General features: G+C 41.5%; 1 protein-coding gene across 2 annotated transcripts in view; it reads right to left on the minus strand.

Moving 5' to 3' along the window:
• Positions 1 to 727: 727 nt before the first annotated feature.
• Positions 728 to 17,020, minus strand: part of CPNE3 (copine 3) — a 60,008-nt gene continuing 43,715 nt past the window's right edge. For both annotated transcript variants that reach the window (XM_062188292.1, XM_062188291.1), the window contains 5 exons: positions 15,401 to 15,455; positions 15,270 to 15,321; positions 12,073 to 12,206; positions 9,826 to 10,062; positions 728 to 7,679 (listed from right to left, as the gene is read on the minus strand). In XM_062188292.1, the coding sequence (XP_062044276.1) occupies positions 7,569 to 7,679; positions 9,826 to 10,062; positions 12,073 to 12,206; positions 15,270 to 15,321; positions 15,401 to 15,455 (589 nt within the window). In that variant the 3' untranslated portion in view covers positions 728 to 7,568. The remainder of the gene's footprint in view (positions 7,680 to 9,825; positions 10,063 to 12,072; positions 12,207 to 15,269; positions 15,322 to 15,400; positions 15,456 to 17,020) is intronic.

Consider the following 17,020-nt stretch of genomic DNA (forward strand, 5'->3'; position numbering starts at 1 on the left):
AGGACTTGGACCATCTTCTACTGCTTTCCCAGGTCATAGCAGAGAGCTGGATTGGAAGTGGAACAGCCAGGTCTTGAACCAGCGCCCATATGGGATGCTGGCACTGCAGGTGGTGGCTTCACCCGCTACACCACAGCGCCAGCCTCAACTTTCAGTATCTTTTAAACAATTAAATCCCCCAAAATAATATAACATTGCCTTAATTGTTTAATTTAGTAAAATTTGGAAAATAGACCCCTTTATACCATGGTTTGAATGTTCTCCCCAAAATTTGCATTGAAATTTAACCACCTTTCTAACAGTAGTAAGAGGTGGGACCTGAAGAAGTGATTAGGCAGGAGCCTTAGGAACAGATTAATACCATCATTGCAGGAATGGGTTAGTTATTGTGAGAGTGGGTTCCCGATAAAAACACTGAGTTCAGCCCCATTTCTTCTTTCTGTGTGGTACGTGCTCACTTGCTCTTCCGCTATGTTATGACACAGCATGGAGGCCCTCATCAGATGCCACAGCCGTGCTCTCAGACTTCTCAGTCCCACAAAGTATAAGCCACATAGATTCTGTTGCTAATAAATTACCCAGTCTGTGTGTTCTATTATAGTGGCAAGAAAAATTAAGACATTTTATTTTCAACTTTTCCGCTGTTTCAATAATATGTACAGAAAGAACAAAAATGAAACCAAGACACTATTATATCACATCAAGAAATAACTTCATCCAACAGGAATCCAAATGGAAGATATATTTAGTATCAATTCATATATTAGTAACTTATACATGTATTGTCAAGTATGACATTCATTAAAGCACAAGAGAGTCTCTCAATTTCCTCCAAACTTATGGCTTCCTTTGTGTGTCCCTTCCATGATTATCAACTATGCACAAAATGAGACTAGGAGAGAACCACTGAAGACAGCTTTCCACAAAATTTACAAAATGAAGAGGCAAAGTAGGTCAAAACATACCATAAGCAACAGGGAGCCCTAAATTCACTTAGAAAAGTTGCCTTCTTGCCTCTGGCACGTGTTTGCTCTGTGTGCATGCTGGTAGTTAGCCACCTCTGAAAATTTATTTCCCTTGAATAAATTCGTTTTGGCTGTGAGTTCATATTCTGTCTCCTCTCTGTTCTGGCCCTCTTTTACTTACTGTTGGTACCCTGTGTGAGGAGGGGTGTGGGAGATCAGCCTCTTGCCCAGGGTGTTCCCTCGGAGACTGGTTGCTCCTTCATTCTCTGGGCAAGAGCTGTTATCTCCCCTTCTTCGATCTTTCTTCTCCTTGCTGTGGCAAACTGCCTTGGTCACTCATCTCATCCCCACGTGCACTTTCTCATCTCGGGATGAATTCACAGCCAGCGTCCTTTGCCAGATCTCACCACTGCATGCAACACCGCATCTGTTATCACGCCATCGGATTGGTAAGAGAGGCCCTTGTCGCTTCATGCATGGCCAGCTGACCTCCCCTTTTAAGGCCTCCAGTGTTTGGTGGATTTCCCCCCTCCCTTACCTCTGGGAGGTGTGGGAAATGGTCATCAGCCCTGGCTTAGAACTGGGACACAGGTCTAAGCATGGGGATTCTCACTCTCTCCTCTAAGAGAACTCAGAACTTAGGTTCTCAGTTGAGGTGACTCCTTCTCAAGGGATGCCTTGTGACTGGAGCCTGCTTCCCTCAGGCTAGATTTTGCTTAATCCATGGGTTCAAAAATTTCTCACACTTTGTCCAACTCCCTTCTGGCCTCTTAAAAAAACTTATGCAGCTTGGGCAAGAAACAAGTTGTCTCAGAGACAGCCTCAGTTGACCATTGACCTGGTGTTGGCCTAAGGTGTTTGTTGGGGAACAAACAAACCCTAGACTCAAATTCAATTTAAAACCTAAAGAGATGTCATTGGCAAATAACAATCTCATTCATGAAAATGCCAAGGTAATGACTCTCATCCTAATTTGGTTCAGCTGTTACTGGATATTTTTTTCTTTTTTTTTTTTTTAAGACTTATTTATTTATTTGAAAGTCAGAGTTACACAGACAGAGAAGGAGAGGCAGAGAGAGAGAGTCTTCCATCCACTGGTTCGCTCCCCAGATGGCCCCAATGGCTGGATCTGTGCCGATCCGAACCTAGAAGCCAGGAGCTTCTTCCAGGTCTCCCACACAAGTGTAGGGGCCCAAGGACTTGGGCCATCCTCCACTGCTTTCCCAAGCCATAGCAGAGAGCTGGATCGGAAGAAGAGCAGCTGGGACTAGAACCGGCACCCACATGGGATGCCAGCACTTCAGGCCAGGGATTTAACCAGCTGTGTCACAGCGCCGGCCCCTGATTAATGAATTTTATAATTTAACCAAAGATTAGGGATGGGATTGAGCACCCCCCTGGCTGACACCCTAAAGGCTGCCTCTTGTTGTCTACTTTAACAGAGACCAGGAAGAAGAGGGGCAAGGTAGGCAATAGCAATAGCAATGTAAAGATCAGTTAATAACAGCTTTACACAGTGAAATGTCATTAAACAGACCAAACAAAGCCAATTCCACCCCCAAATGGCATTGGTTTTCGATGCGGGAAGCCAGGGCTTTGGACAAACAGCAGTCGTGACAGAAGCCAGCCTCTGAAGAGTCTGTCAGCTCTGCTAAGAGCTGGGTCCCTGGGAACAGAACTGCCCTGGGATCGAAGGACTCCCAGGTCAGAGCTGCAGATCCTGTTCACCCTCCCTAAGCTGAAAAAGGTCTTCACTCTGCCCAGCTTTCAAAGTAACTACGGCTATTAAGGGGATGCCTAGGGACAGTAATATTGCAAGCAGGACTGTAAATTTCCTTTTAGAGATGCTGCCGATTCAATATTGACCTTCTACTCAGGCCAGCTCTCCTTCCAGGCCAACTAGGTAACAGGCATCACAGGATGTCTTCCCTATGGAGGTTCGCACCTCCCTTATGGTGTCTCTTCGGTACCCCATGTGAAGAGATAGATAGGTCTGGTTTTCACATATACCTGGCGAGGCCTTAACACCCACCTGATTATTATCAAACCGCTCCTGTCACTTTCTACTTACCTCTCAGTGAGAAAACTCCTTCCTGGTTTGAATAGCACATTTCCTAGGTCCTCTAATAATGACTCTGCCATTTGTTTTGGATCCTGTATATTTAATCTGCTTGTTAGATCCGTTTCCTCCAGACTTGAAGCAATGAAATTCTAAATGGCCATGTACATGAAACCTCAGATGGAAGCAGTTTCTGTGAGCTGGCACTGTGCCCCTGCTCAGTAGGCGACCTTATGCTGGAACCCTGTCTTGACTGAGGGTCCCTACTTAGCACCTACTCAACTTGAGGAAGCCAGATTGGTAATCACCCTAACCCCTGTCAGCAGCCTGGGTTTCCATAAGAAGGAGGCATTGAGGGAGCCCGGGACTAGAACCAGGCCAGATCAACTCCACCCCACAGCTCCTTGCCAGTATATACACACCAAAGAAAACAGGAGCATTCTTTCCTGTGGCAACCAAGCATACGTCTGTCTCCCAACAATTTGTAAAGGGACTTGTACTCTTGCCTTCTATATCCCCCTTTGTCCTATACCCTAGACCAATCTCTATTTTCCATCCCTCTAACCCACCTTATCAATAGGGATTTTGGATTCACTCCCTTGCTCATCTCGGGTGTCTTGGCAGGAATTGGGACAGGAATGACTGGACTGGCCATTTCTGTAGACAAGGCAGAGCTGAAGACTTATCCCGCAGTCTCAAAGAAAACAGAAATGACCCAGCATAGCAATGGCCTCATCTCTAGAATGAGATGGATTCAATGGTGGCAGTGGGCCTTCAAAACTGCCAAGGGAGGATTTTGCCTCTTCTTGGGTGAAGAGTGCTGCCTTTACACCAATAAGACGGGTGTGGTAAGCGAAGGGATAGAGGGGCCAGTGCTGTGGTATAGTAGGCTAAGATTCCACCGCAGTGCTGTCATCCCATATGGGCACTGGTTGGAGTCCCCATCTGCTACTGTTTCAATGTAGCTCTCTGCTTGTAGCCTGGGACAGCAATGGAGGATAGCTCAAGTGCTTGCGTCTCTGTACCCACGTGTGGGACCCAGAGGCAACTCCTGGCTCCTGGCTTCAGATCGGCCACGTTTAGCCATTGTGGACATCTAGGGAGTGACCAGCACCAGCAGCTGGAAGACCTTTCTCTCTGTCTCTCCCTGTCTGTAGTGCTGCCTCTCAAATAGATAAATAAAATAAAAGAGAGAGAGATAAGGAATCAAGCACTGATGAAATCTATTGCCAAACTAGCCCTACTTCATTTTACCATGTTTTCTGCCATGGACAATGTCTATTATCTCTTTTGATCCTCATAATCACAGTGCTTCTATTCCTACCGTGTATAATTAACATGTGTCAAAAGTTCTCACAGTAATGAGTGACAGCTATATCCCAAGCCATCACACAGGAACAACACAAGACTGCTCTTCTTCAAGGGATACTCCACTCCACATCAATACCACATACAAGTAGGAAGTAGCCAGAAACTCAGCGCTCCATCTCCCTATCTCTACTCAGAGTCATGACTGTTGGAGCAAGGACAGAGGTCTCAGAGTCATTTTGGCTCATTGCCTGAGAGCAGATCTGGTCACCCAGAGGACTCCCTAGCCTCTGTATTCTTAGAATACAACATTCTTGGTCCCACACCCTGTATTCTTCTCCACCCCACTCTGCATTCTTTTCCAACTAACCTGCTGCACAGAGGAGACCCACTGAGTCTGAAAAGCCTGTAAAAAGCTAGCTCACCTCCACCCTTTCCTCCTACCCACCACGGCCCTTACCTGGCTACCTTACCAGCCCATAACTACATTGTTCCTCTCTGCCATGTGTTTGGTCTGTGTGCCTGCTGGCAGCTAGCTACTCTGTGAATTTATTTCCCATGAATAAATTCATTTTGGCTGTGAAAAAAGAAAGAAAGAAAGAAAAGTTGCCTTGCCTAAGCTGTAAATCCCAAATCAGATTTAAAATTTTTAGTGCTCTTACAATTTCAGTTCTAACCACAAGTGGAGGACTAGGCTCGTTGGTATGCCATTTTCTCAGTACAGGCTAATACGAGAAATATTACATTTCTCCAGGGCACAGTCACTCCAATATATATTTGTAGTACATCTGATTACATGAGATGTGAAAGTCAATTTGGTCACGTTTCCTTTAAATGCATTTTAAAATTGAATGGCACTTGAATGAATGATGGCACAATAATGAAAGGAACTACTTTAATTTAAAATAATATTAAATCAGCATGTGATAAGGTCAAGTATTGAAATTCTAAGAATTTTATAAAATGATAATTTAGAAATCATAAATGCCTGTATTCAACACTGCAGAAGGGGCAGTAATTACCCTAATTTGCTGGAATCACATCTCTCATGAAAAATAACATCTACTGATGCACCTGATTAAGAATGAATTTAAAAAAAAAAACATTTTAAAAAAGGAACAACTGGGCAAAACCAAAATATAAATCTATGAATGCCAAATCAAATCACCAAGGTGTCTGATGTTTGGCCAATAGAAACAATGAATGCTCATGAGCAGCAGTTCCCAGGGCCCTGTACAGGTGTTTGAGATGCTACTGAGGGGTGTGTAAGGAGAATGAGGAGCAGGCAAAGTGACATCTGCCCCAGCATCAGAGAAGCTCTCCTATCTGTTGTACCACACATTGAGAATATGTGTACGCCATTTTGTTAATAGCTTCTATGTTAAAAAAAAAAAAAAAAAAAAAATTCCCCAAATCACAGCAACCTACCTAAGCTATTTCCAAGCATCGCAAAGATGAAATCAGGATGTCTGAAACAATGACTCCAAACAATGGGAGGAATGATCATTGTTCTTTTCCTCTATTGATAAAACCACAGTGACCTGACTAATGAGCCATGCTATACAGGAGCAGACTATGAGTTAAGCATCTTCAGGTTAACAGCACATAGTCAGAGGTCAGCTAGCCAAGAGGGAAAGTGGCAACTGCTCACCTGGGCTAAGCAACCATGACAGCAAGGAGGTCGCTCCCGAGCCAGAACTTGGCATTGAGCTGTTTCTGAGACACGAAAGCTGCTCATGGATGGGAGCTCACTGCCTCCAGACACTGTGGAGAACATGAGGCCTGGGCAGTAGTACAGGTTTTCCACACGCTGAGAGGCCTGTCAACACAGCACTGTGTGCGTCCACTCCAGGATATGTGATAACATACAACTGGAATGTTAAGTTAGTGAGAACTGAACAAACTATGGATATGCATGGTACTTCATACACAGGTCATCAGTAATGTTGCTACTGAATCTATTCTGAAAATACAATGTTCACTAAGTAATATGTCCTAAATGGTAAGAGGAAAAAAATTCATAAAAAAAGGACATAGAAGCTACTCTATCCTGATGTAACAGTTGGAAAAGTGTTGTCTGTTTGATTTTTTCAGGTTTTGTTTTTTGTTTTTTGTTTTTTTTTAAAGTTAGATGAAAGTTTATGTAGGATGCATTCTGGACTTAGGAAATAGCATGGTAACAAAATGTAAAATATGATTTTTGATTAGTAGATAACCACTATTATGAGCTCAAAATCAGAAAAAAGAAATGCTGTTCTGAAAAAGAAGAACATGTCTAGCTGAATCTGTGTAAATCGACGTAGGGGGCCTTAGCAAGGAAAGTGTAGAAGCCATTCTTTTGTAAGTAAAGTCTTTCATTAGAAGGATATGGAATTATGAACTTCATGTCATATGTTTGGTCTTTGTAGCTTTCCTGGGCAAAGCAGTTCTAACCAGTTTAACAATCCCCAATTAAAATAATCTAATAATGTCGACTCCAGAACAACCTATGATATATACATCTACAGAATCCTGAGAGTTGTGTTTAGTCAATGAAATGAATCACAATGAAAACAAAAGATCTAGAAAGGCAAATACAAATGGCTTTCTTAAAGGAGGTTCTTTCGACTTGTTGATTGTACATTTTAAAAATTGTGTATGTGCTTTTTTTTTTTTTCATGAAGTCTCAGGTGAGTGCAGGTTGTTTTGTAAACTGTGCAATGTTTAAATTACAGCAAAAAATCAGGTGCCGAATAAAGGTAGTTTTTACCCTAGAAAGAAAAGGACTGCATACGGGATTACAGGAACAAATGATCAATTTTAAAAAGCTTTCATAATCAGGTGTGGACATTGGCATATAAAACATTAACTGCAAAGTGTGGCTACCTGCAAATCACATCATCCCAATAATTTTCATTCTTTCTGTTGAGAAACATTTAAAAACAGCACTGTCATCACAGGAAAGTCAACCACAACAAAATCAGCTTTTCCCACAATCATTTCTAATTCAAACAGTCTCACTGCAATTACCATAAATCATTAGCAACCATTAAATTCACTGGGCAAAGCTGGATTTGGCATTGACCCCACCAAAAAAGGATAAAATGTATGTGATAAACAGATGTAACATAGAGAACCAGGTTTATATGTAAAGGCTGAGGGTGAAAAGCACGTAACAGGGCAGATACACGATGTTGCGTGGGAGATGGCACTGCTCCACATACACAGGGATTCTGTTGAAGTGGGCGCAGCTCCTTCTACTTCGTAGCTGGTTTCTTGGGAGGGAGGAGTTTGTATGTGTTGAAGTAGCCCACCACCTGCTGGGGAATCTCTGCCAAGACACACTGAGCAAGTGCTTCTTTTGGAGCCTTTTGAAAAACAAAATCAAAGTCACCATCAGCAACCGAATTTTTACTGGCTTTTTGCAGAGAGGCTAGGGTTAACTCACCTCCCATTTACAAAGCAGTAATTCCCTATTCCTAGGTTTGTATCTTTTCTTAGGAAAGGTCTACAATATATGGAAGAAGGTAAGTAACCAATGTTATTGTGACTGCAATATTATTTCTGCTTTTACCAAGTCCTTTATTGGTATTAGCATTTTAGCATTTGATGATTTTGTTTTGTTCTTTAATTTTCAAACATAAGCCTTTCCTTCCTTTGTTAATAACTTTTTTAAAAAAAAATTTCTATTTTGAGAGAACTATAGATTCACAAGAAGCTGCAAAAATAATACAGAAACATCCCAAGCATCCTTAACCAGTTTTCTGCAAAGGTAACAACATCTTATAAATCTACAGCACAATATCAAAACTAGGAAACTGACACAGAAACAGTGATTCACAGAACTTCAGATTTCACGTGCAGTCATTTGTGTGTGTGTGTGTTCCTATACATCTTTTTCTCTATAACCATCACAATAAGCAAGATACAGAACTGTTAGTTACATCACTACAGAGATCCTTAATGTTACCATTTTATTATAATCACACACACACACTCTCCCTCGCTCTCAGTGAAGGTAGAAATATAAAAATGGTATAACCACTCTGGAAAACTTAACAGTTTTTTTTTTTTAAATTAATGGCTTAATTTTCCTGAATTAGTTTTTCTGTGGCTGGTGCCAATTGAGTATCTCATATCACTATTTTTTTCCTTTTTTTTTAAGACTCATTTTATTTATTTATAGGAAAGTTAGAGTTACAGAAAGAGAAGAAACAGAGAAAAATCTTCCAACTGCTGATTCACTCCCCAAATGGCCACAATGGCTGGAGCTGAGCCAGTCTGAAGCCAGAAGCCAGGCACTTCTTCCTGATCTCCCAAATGGGTGGCAGGGGCCCAAGGACTGGAGCTATCTTCTGCTGCTTTTCCCAGGACAGTAGCAGGAGGCTGGATCAGATGTGGAACTGCTGGGACTTGACCCAGCAACCACATGGGATGTTAACGCCGCAGGCTTTAGCTTAAGTAGAACAAAACCATAGATTCACACAAAAACTCACACATGAAGGTTTATAGCATCTTCATGTTTGATAGACAAAAACTGGCAACAACCTAGATCTCCTTGGGTGGCTGAATGGTTAAACTAATACATCCAAATCATGGAATGCTACTCAGCAATAAACAGGAATATGTGCAAAGACTCAGGTGGCCTGAGAGAATTATGCTGAGTCCCAAAAGGCTACATACTATATGATTCCACTTACATAACATTCTTGAAATCAGAAAATCATAGGGCCAGCGCCGTGGCTTAACAGGCTAATCCTCCGCCTTGCGGCGCCGGTACACTGGGTTCTAGTCCCGGTTGGGGTGCCAGATTCTATCCCAGTTGCCCCTCTTCCAGGCCAGCTCTCTGCTATGGCCCGGGAAGGCAGTGGAGGATAGCCCAAGTGCTTGGGCCCTGCACCCGCATGGGAGACCAGGAGAAGCACCTGGCTCCTGGCTTAGGATCAGCACAATGCGCCGGCCACAGTGGCCATTGGAGGGTGAACCAACGGCAAAAAGGAAGACCTTTCTCTCTGTCTCTCTCTCACTATCCACTCTGCCTGTCAAAAAAAGAAAGAAAGAAAGAAAGAAAATCATAGACATGGAGGAGAGACTAGTGGCCTCCAAGGGTTAAGGTAAGGACAGAGGTAGGAAGAAAATGGGTGTGGCTCTAAAGGGGCAGCATGAGAAACACCTGTTGTTCCGTACCTTGATTGCATCAATGCAAACCTGGTTGTGATTTTGCACTATAGTTTTGCAAGGTGTTACCAGAGGAGTAAACTAGTTCAAAAAGTCTTCAGAGAGATTTTCATCAAACCACATCCAGTTTGATAAATTCAACATATCCTGTGTTTTTTTTTTCTATTGTTACTAAGATATAGATAAAAATACATCTTTTTAACATATCTACACCAATATTAAATGAACCACTCATCATAACGACTGCATAAAGCACGGAGGCACACATTCTGACACAATGACGCCAAATCCAAGCAAAGCTCTCACATGCAAATGGATGTGAGGAATGGTACTCACATTCTGGAACTGTCTGAAAGGCACAAACTGCACAATATCTCTGATGGCCACCTCGCCTGATGGAGAGCGGAGACTTCCACCATCACCATCCAGAAACTCCATGGCACTGAAGTCAGCTCCTCCCACTCCAACAATGATGATGGACATGGGCAGCTTGGCAGCATTAACTATGGCTTGTCTGGTTTCATCAAGGTCTGTGATCACACCATCAGTAATGATCAACAGCACGAAATATTGCTGGCAAAACAAGAACATATGTCTACTAAGCAGGTCAAGCTCCCAAACAATAAGAAATGATTAATGCCATCTCTAGCTTGATGAGTCTTTCAGGCTCTTTCTTGCTCCTTTTCCTTGCCAGTCTTTACCCAGGATACCATCTGCATAAAATATTCTAAGGTTCTCTGGTGCCAAGGAAATTGACTCTTAGAAAAACTGCCGGTTCGTTAAAAGTACAGCACACCACAAAATAGAGCTAGCAAAATAGCTCGGAAGTGAGGCATCTAAATGTCAAAGATTAATCATTCACCAAGCAAAGGAATTGATACTTTAATTGAAATATTAAGTATGTCAAAGCATAGATCAAGGGAGTGGCAACTCCACTCTCAAAAGATCAAGTCAGAATGCACAGTTAGCCCAGTGGGTGAGAAGCTAGTTAAGACATCTAGTCCTCTACTGGAGTACTTGGGTTTGACACCCGGCTCTAGCTCTTGACTCCAGCTTTCTACTAATGGAAGGCCCTGGGAGGCAGCAATGATGGCTTGAAGTGACTGGGTTCCAGCTCCCAGCTTTGACGCTGGCCCAGATGGATTCAGAGAGTAAAGCAAAGAATGAGATCCAATTGTGCTCTCTCTCTTTCTCTCTCCCCCTTAAATCAATCAACCAATCAATCAATCCACAAATATTGAATAAATATGGAAGTAAAATATACTTTTTTAAGATTTATTTATTTGAAAGGCAGAGTTATACAGAGAGAGGAGAAGGGACAGAGAGAAAGGTCTTCCATCCCCTGGTTCACTCCCCATATGGCTGCAACGCTGGAGCTGAGTTGATCCAAAGCCAGAAGCCAGGAGCTTCATCAGGGTCTCCCACATGGGTGCAGAAGCCCAAGGACTTGGGCCATCCTCCTCTCCTTTCCCAGGTGCATTAGCAGGGAGCTGGATTGGAAGTGGAGCAGCCAGGACTAGAACCCGAGCCCATATGGGATGCTGGAACTACAGGTGGTGGCTCAATCTGCTACGCCACAATGTGACTCCAAAATATACTTTTTAAAAAATTGATATGGCAGGGGCTGGCGCCGTGGCTCACTTGGTTGATCCTCCGCCTGTTGCGCCGGCATCCCATATGGGCGCTGGGTTCTAGTCCCGGTTGCTCCTCTTCCAGTACAGTTCTCTGCTGTGGCCCGGGAGGGCAGTGGAGGATGGCCCAAGTGCTGGGACCCTGCACCCGCATGGGAGACCAGGAGGAAGCACCTGGCTCCTGGCTTCAGATTGGTGCAGCGCCAACCATAGTAGCCATTTGGGAAGTGAACCAACGGGAGGAAGACCTTTCTCTCTCTCTCTCTCTCTCTCTCTCTCTCTCTCTCACTGTCTATAACTCTGTCAAATAAATTTTTTTAAAAAATGGATATGGCTTAAAGGGGGAAATCTTCCTCTTATTTCTGTCATCTCTGATAAAACTTTTCAGAGAATAGAAAGGTGTTCCATAAAAGTTGTGTTCCATCTATTGGGCCATTTAAGCCTGGAACAAGAATAAATTTTAGAATAGTAGCTAACATGTGCTGAGTGTTCACTCTGACCCAAACACTGTACACTTTACATGAATTACCTTATTTAATTTTTACTGTCTGAGGCAGTTTCTCCCACACTACTTCTAAGTACACCGAAGCTAAAAAGAGAGTTGATATCCTAGATCTAATAGGTAATGGTTAACTAACTCAAATCTTTTGAGCACAGTAAGTAATCTTGCAACAACAACTAATACACATCTCATCAAATCTTAATTTGTTAAGCCTGCATCAAAAAGAAATTACCTGATTTTTTTTTTTTTTGGTAGAACCTATCTACCAAAATGTATTCAAGTTAGAAAAGACTTATGAATGCAAGCATTTTGTGTTGTCTTATTTGTAATGCTCACTAATGTAACAACAGATGTTACTCTCAAACCAAGAAAGACTATATCATTGAAAAATGGCACCAGGTGCAACCACTAGTCTACATTCTTCCTGTCCCCTGGCCATCGAGCACTTACAGAAGCTGTCTGCTGTTGGGTGGCTGCAGCAGCAAACCTGGCCACATGATTGATGATTGGAGAAAAATTGGTTGGTCCATAGAGTTTGATCTGAGGAAGACAGGCCCGATATGCCTCTACAATGCCTTGGATTCCTAGATCAGAAAAAGCAGCAGTGTTATAAATTCTCAAGTGCAACATATATATATTCACATGACTGGCTAATTAAATATCCACACCAACATATAGTGCCTTAAATAATCAAAAGATCCATTGTAGAAGTTCCTCTTAGCTATTTACTATAAAATTCCATTACAAAAGCCTATAAACTGCCCTCTCCCAGAAGGCAATTCTTCTCATCTCAGTCAAGATATTACCTTGTCTATGGTAGGGTTGTTAAATTGTGCTTAATTCTGATGTGACTCTGAATGTGATGGAAATGGAAAAAGAACCATGAAAAAGGTGTCGCATCATACAGCTGATGATGTATGGCAAGAAAAAGTTGCTGATAAAATAAAACATGATTTGTATATATGGCCAGAAAGTCTACAAAAATATTGGGCTATAAACCTAATATGAATTCTAGCTAATTAATTGATGTAAATCTTTATTCAATAGCTGAAAAGTTAAGCATGACATGGGCTATATTGGATTAAACTGGTAAAACTGCATTAGTTTCAAATATTCACTACCAGATTACTTACTGCATTTTGCTGCAGAAACACGAATGTGTTTGTTATGGGGTACTGCCCCTGGATCTGTTGAAATGCGATGTAACAAAGTTAGATAGGGCCATTTGACTAGCTGTGACCAAGGCATGGCAGTGGACATGACATCCATGCCAAAGCAGATATTTTAAGAACTGCCTGATTTCTCAAAGTTTTCTGGATCTTTCCCTCTACATTGGGAGCAGCACATCCCAGACAGGGGCTGCTCCATCAGTCATGGAACAAGGCTGCAGTCTAGACACATGTAAAGTGGGCAAGAAATCACTGTCCCATGATAAGCCACTGAGAAGGAGAGATTGTTTAGTACAACAGCACAACCTAGTGAAAGGTGATGGACATGGCTGGGAAAGCACTGCTGATGAAACGTGTAGCCCCGTCCACACTTGTTGAATCTGCTCTCAATAACAAAAGTGTTTGGGATGTAGGTAGATACCACACATCCCAAAGAATTCCCCACCACACTTGCTGAGATCAACATACAAATCTGCCACAAAAAAAAACTTTTACCATAAACCAGAATTGGTCTCTTGTTTTAAAAATGTCCAACAGAAAACAGATCAACAAGGAAAAGCAGCATATATTTGGTTTAAAAGCTTCACAAGGCCAACTCTCTTGAGTCCTGATAAACTCCTACTAATCACTTAGAACTTAAGAACATGTAACCATGTGAACAACCTTTGAGAACATGCCTAACTCATGCAGAGGTGATTTTCTGTGCAGCAGGTGATGCTGAACTAGGAGTCAGTCCAGTAGTAACAAAGCTCCTTCTTACAACAACCTATGCTGAAGAAAAATGGAGCCCATCAAACTGTTGAAATCTTTACTTTATATATACTAAACTGATTTTCTGTATATAAAGAGAATTGAAAATGAATCTTGATGTGAATGAAAGGGGAGAGAGAGCGGGAAAGGGGAGGGTTGCGGGTGGGAGGGAAGTTATGGGAGGGGGGAAGCCATTGTAATCCATAAACTGTACTTTGGAAATTTATATTCATTAAATAAAAGCTTTAAAAAAAAAGAAAAAAAAATGGAGCCCATAACCACAGCAATAATATTTTCTTCCTTTTGATCATATTAACTTGTTCTTCAATCTGAAGGTGTAAATAATTGGATTTCTTCACAAATAGCAATAGTCTTCAGTTCCTTAACTAAAACTGAATTATGCCAAAATCTTCCCTATGCATTAAAGGAACATGTGGGATGTGTCATTTCTAGGCAAATGAGGACAATGATTAATTATTTAGGAACTGGGGATCAGACGTTCCAGCTTTAAAATAAGGCTATATTGTTTTTCTGTCGAGTATCTCCTTTGTCTGCAGCTAAACTGAATCTTTTTCTGGACTATAAAGCAAACATTAAAAAGCCATGCTTCGTGAGCGGCCCAAAATTGGGCCCATATTATTTACAGGGCAAATAAACCTCTATGATGAATTACCACAAAATTATGCCATCTCTTTTTAATAAATAAAACCTAATAAAAACAATTCTCAAAAATTATTCCAAATTCACCATAAGTATGAAGTACATGTCTTGAAAAATGTAACATTCCTAGGTTCAAATGGTTAGGGGAAAAAAAGAGCCCACAACAGCCATTGGCAGTGCCTCAAGGGAGCACTGAATTAGAATACAAAAGTACCCTGGACACAAGGAGACAAGCCCAGTGCAAACTGCCCCCAGCGAGCTGCTCCAGAGTCTGCTACTTCACGAACATTGGTTCGGAAGAGAAGGAAAGAGCACATTCTTCTGTTAGAAACCTATGCATTTTGTAACAGTCAAAAGGACTTCGTAGAAAATTAGCTTCTTGTCTGAACATTTTTAAATTATACCTCTCCCTCTGTGCTTACCTTTCCTCCTCCAAACCTTTGAATCTTATATAATGAAGTGGGAGACTTGGCAGTTAGGTTGATTGTTCAATGTGGTAAAGAGGAGGAAGCACTTGGCTATTTGAGGTTAAAGAAGGAAGTTAAAGACAAATATCCCCTGCTGTCCTCCGCACAGAGGAAAGCTGCTATAAAACCTCAGCCCTTTGATCCTTCTGCCCACACCACTTACAGAACACAACAGTCATCACGTTAGCCATCTTTCCTTTGTAGAGTGAGACTGACAGACTCTTACAGATCTGTACGCTGAACTACTCATTTTATCGAAGGCTTATTTTTAAATCTATTTATATGTGAAAATACTTTCAACATATGAACATTTTTCTTGATCTACTCCCAAGACTGAGAATTTGTTTTTTTCTATTAAAACTCTGAAGGGAGAAGAACCTGGCCTCCAATCCTCACTATGATGATACTGAATTTCTCCACAACTATCATTGTCACCCTAACCATCAGCCTAGTACCATGCTCCTTATACAACAGAAAGATAAATACATCACAGGTGAAGCTTAGGGATGGCATGTGAATACTTTTAAATCACAAGGAAATAAAATAACAAAGACTAGTGAGGTTTTCAGTTTAAAGTCTTCATGTTTATTTTTTCACTTACCATTACAATAGGGATTGACTGGATTAAAGTTCATTGGAAACTCATGTGATACCTGTCAAAAGACAAAGGGACAGATGAGGCCCGTTTTGTTTTTTTAGGAGGCAAAGTTTTAAAATGAGCTTGTCTCTTACCTGCCACTGAGGAGGTACCTGAGCTCCAAAACCAAAAGCCGGGAACATTTTATCTCTGAAATGGAAGTTTGAAAAATGGTAAGATGTTTGGTTTTTTTCAAAATAGAAAGAGCTTTATCTTCACTCACAATAAAATCAAAACGAACTCATTGCCCCCCCCCCAAATTCCTACATTAAAGACTTAAGAGAAAAAAAGCTTACCCACAGTAACCGCCAGAACATCAACATTGATATGTGACAACTCATTCTAATTATTTTTCTGTGCACTGAGGGAGAAAAATCCCCTCTCCATATGTATTTTATAAAAATGGAATTTATATGCATGTTTTCTACCCCACTCTTTTAAAATGATGTCTATCATTTGATTGGACGAATGTATAAATAAATTCATAAAGCCCTAAAACCATAAGTGTTTTCATTAGCTTATAGCAAAGTCATCTGGCAGCCAAACCTGACTTGAATTGACAAGTCATTATTATAGTATTTATTTATGCCACTTAATATGACTATTCACACATTTGGCCATGGAAATGTGGTGCAAATGCCAACCATCTTTAATCTCTCAGGTTTCTGCAGTAAAATGCCTGAATATTTGACTCAGGGTTAAGAAATAAGGCCTGTGGACCTGAATTTACAAGCATATCATACACATGGCTGCTAAGTATTCCCCTGCAGGGATTTTCCCCCCCAACCGACATCCAATGCTCCACCATCATAACATATTAACACTAGGAGAGAACATACTAATTTTTCTACCAGGTACATTCTTTGTGTGCTAACTCTTTTTTTAGTACATTATTACTATTTGTTTATTTAAAAGGCAGAGATAAAGAAAATGTTCCTATCTACTAGTTCACTCTCCAAGTGGCCATAACAGCCAGGCTGGGACACTGGGAGCCAGAAACTCAATCTAAGTCTCCTACATAGGTGTCAGAGACCCAACTACTTGAGCCTCCCAGGACATACATTAGCAAGAAACTAGAATCAACAACAGAGCTGGGACTCGAATCCAGGCACTATGCAACATGATGTAGGCATTTTAACCACCAGGTCAAATGCCTGCTCCTGTACATTAAGTTTTTTTTAAAGATTTATTTATTTATTTGAAAGGCAGAGTTACAGAGAGGCAGATGCCTGGCAGAGAGAGAGAGAGAGAGAGAGAGAGAGAGAGAGAGAGAGAGAAATCTTCCATCCTCTGGTTCACTCCCCAAATACTACAACAGCTGGAGCAGCACCGATCTGAAGCCAGGAGCAAGGAGCTTCCTCCGGCTTTCCCATGCAGGTGCAGAGGCCCAACGACTTGGGTCATCTTCCACTGCTTTCCCAGGCCATAGCAGAGAGCTGGATCAGAAGTGGAGTATCCAGGACTTAAAACAGCACCTGTATGGTATGCTGGCACTGCAGGTGGTGGTTTTACCTCCTACGGCACAGCACTGGCCCCCTTATACATTAATTCTTAATGGCTTTTTCTACATTGAAGATAAAATCTATCTCATGTCAGAAATATTTTTCCCAGTATGTAGTCTGTTTTTGACTTTAAAATATATCTTCTTTCATTGTTTTTAATATTAATCAATGTGAACACATAAAACTTCTTTCAGGATTTCTGCCTTCACTGTC

The sequence above is a fragment of the Lepus europaeus genome, chromosome 4, assembly GCF_033115175.1.
Source record: "Lepus europaeus isolate LE1 chromosome 4, mLepTim1.pri, whole genome shotgun sequence".
Classification (NCBI taxonomy): domain Eukaryota; kingdom Metazoa; phylum Chordata; class Mammalia; order Lagomorpha; family Leporidae; genus Lepus; species Lepus europaeus.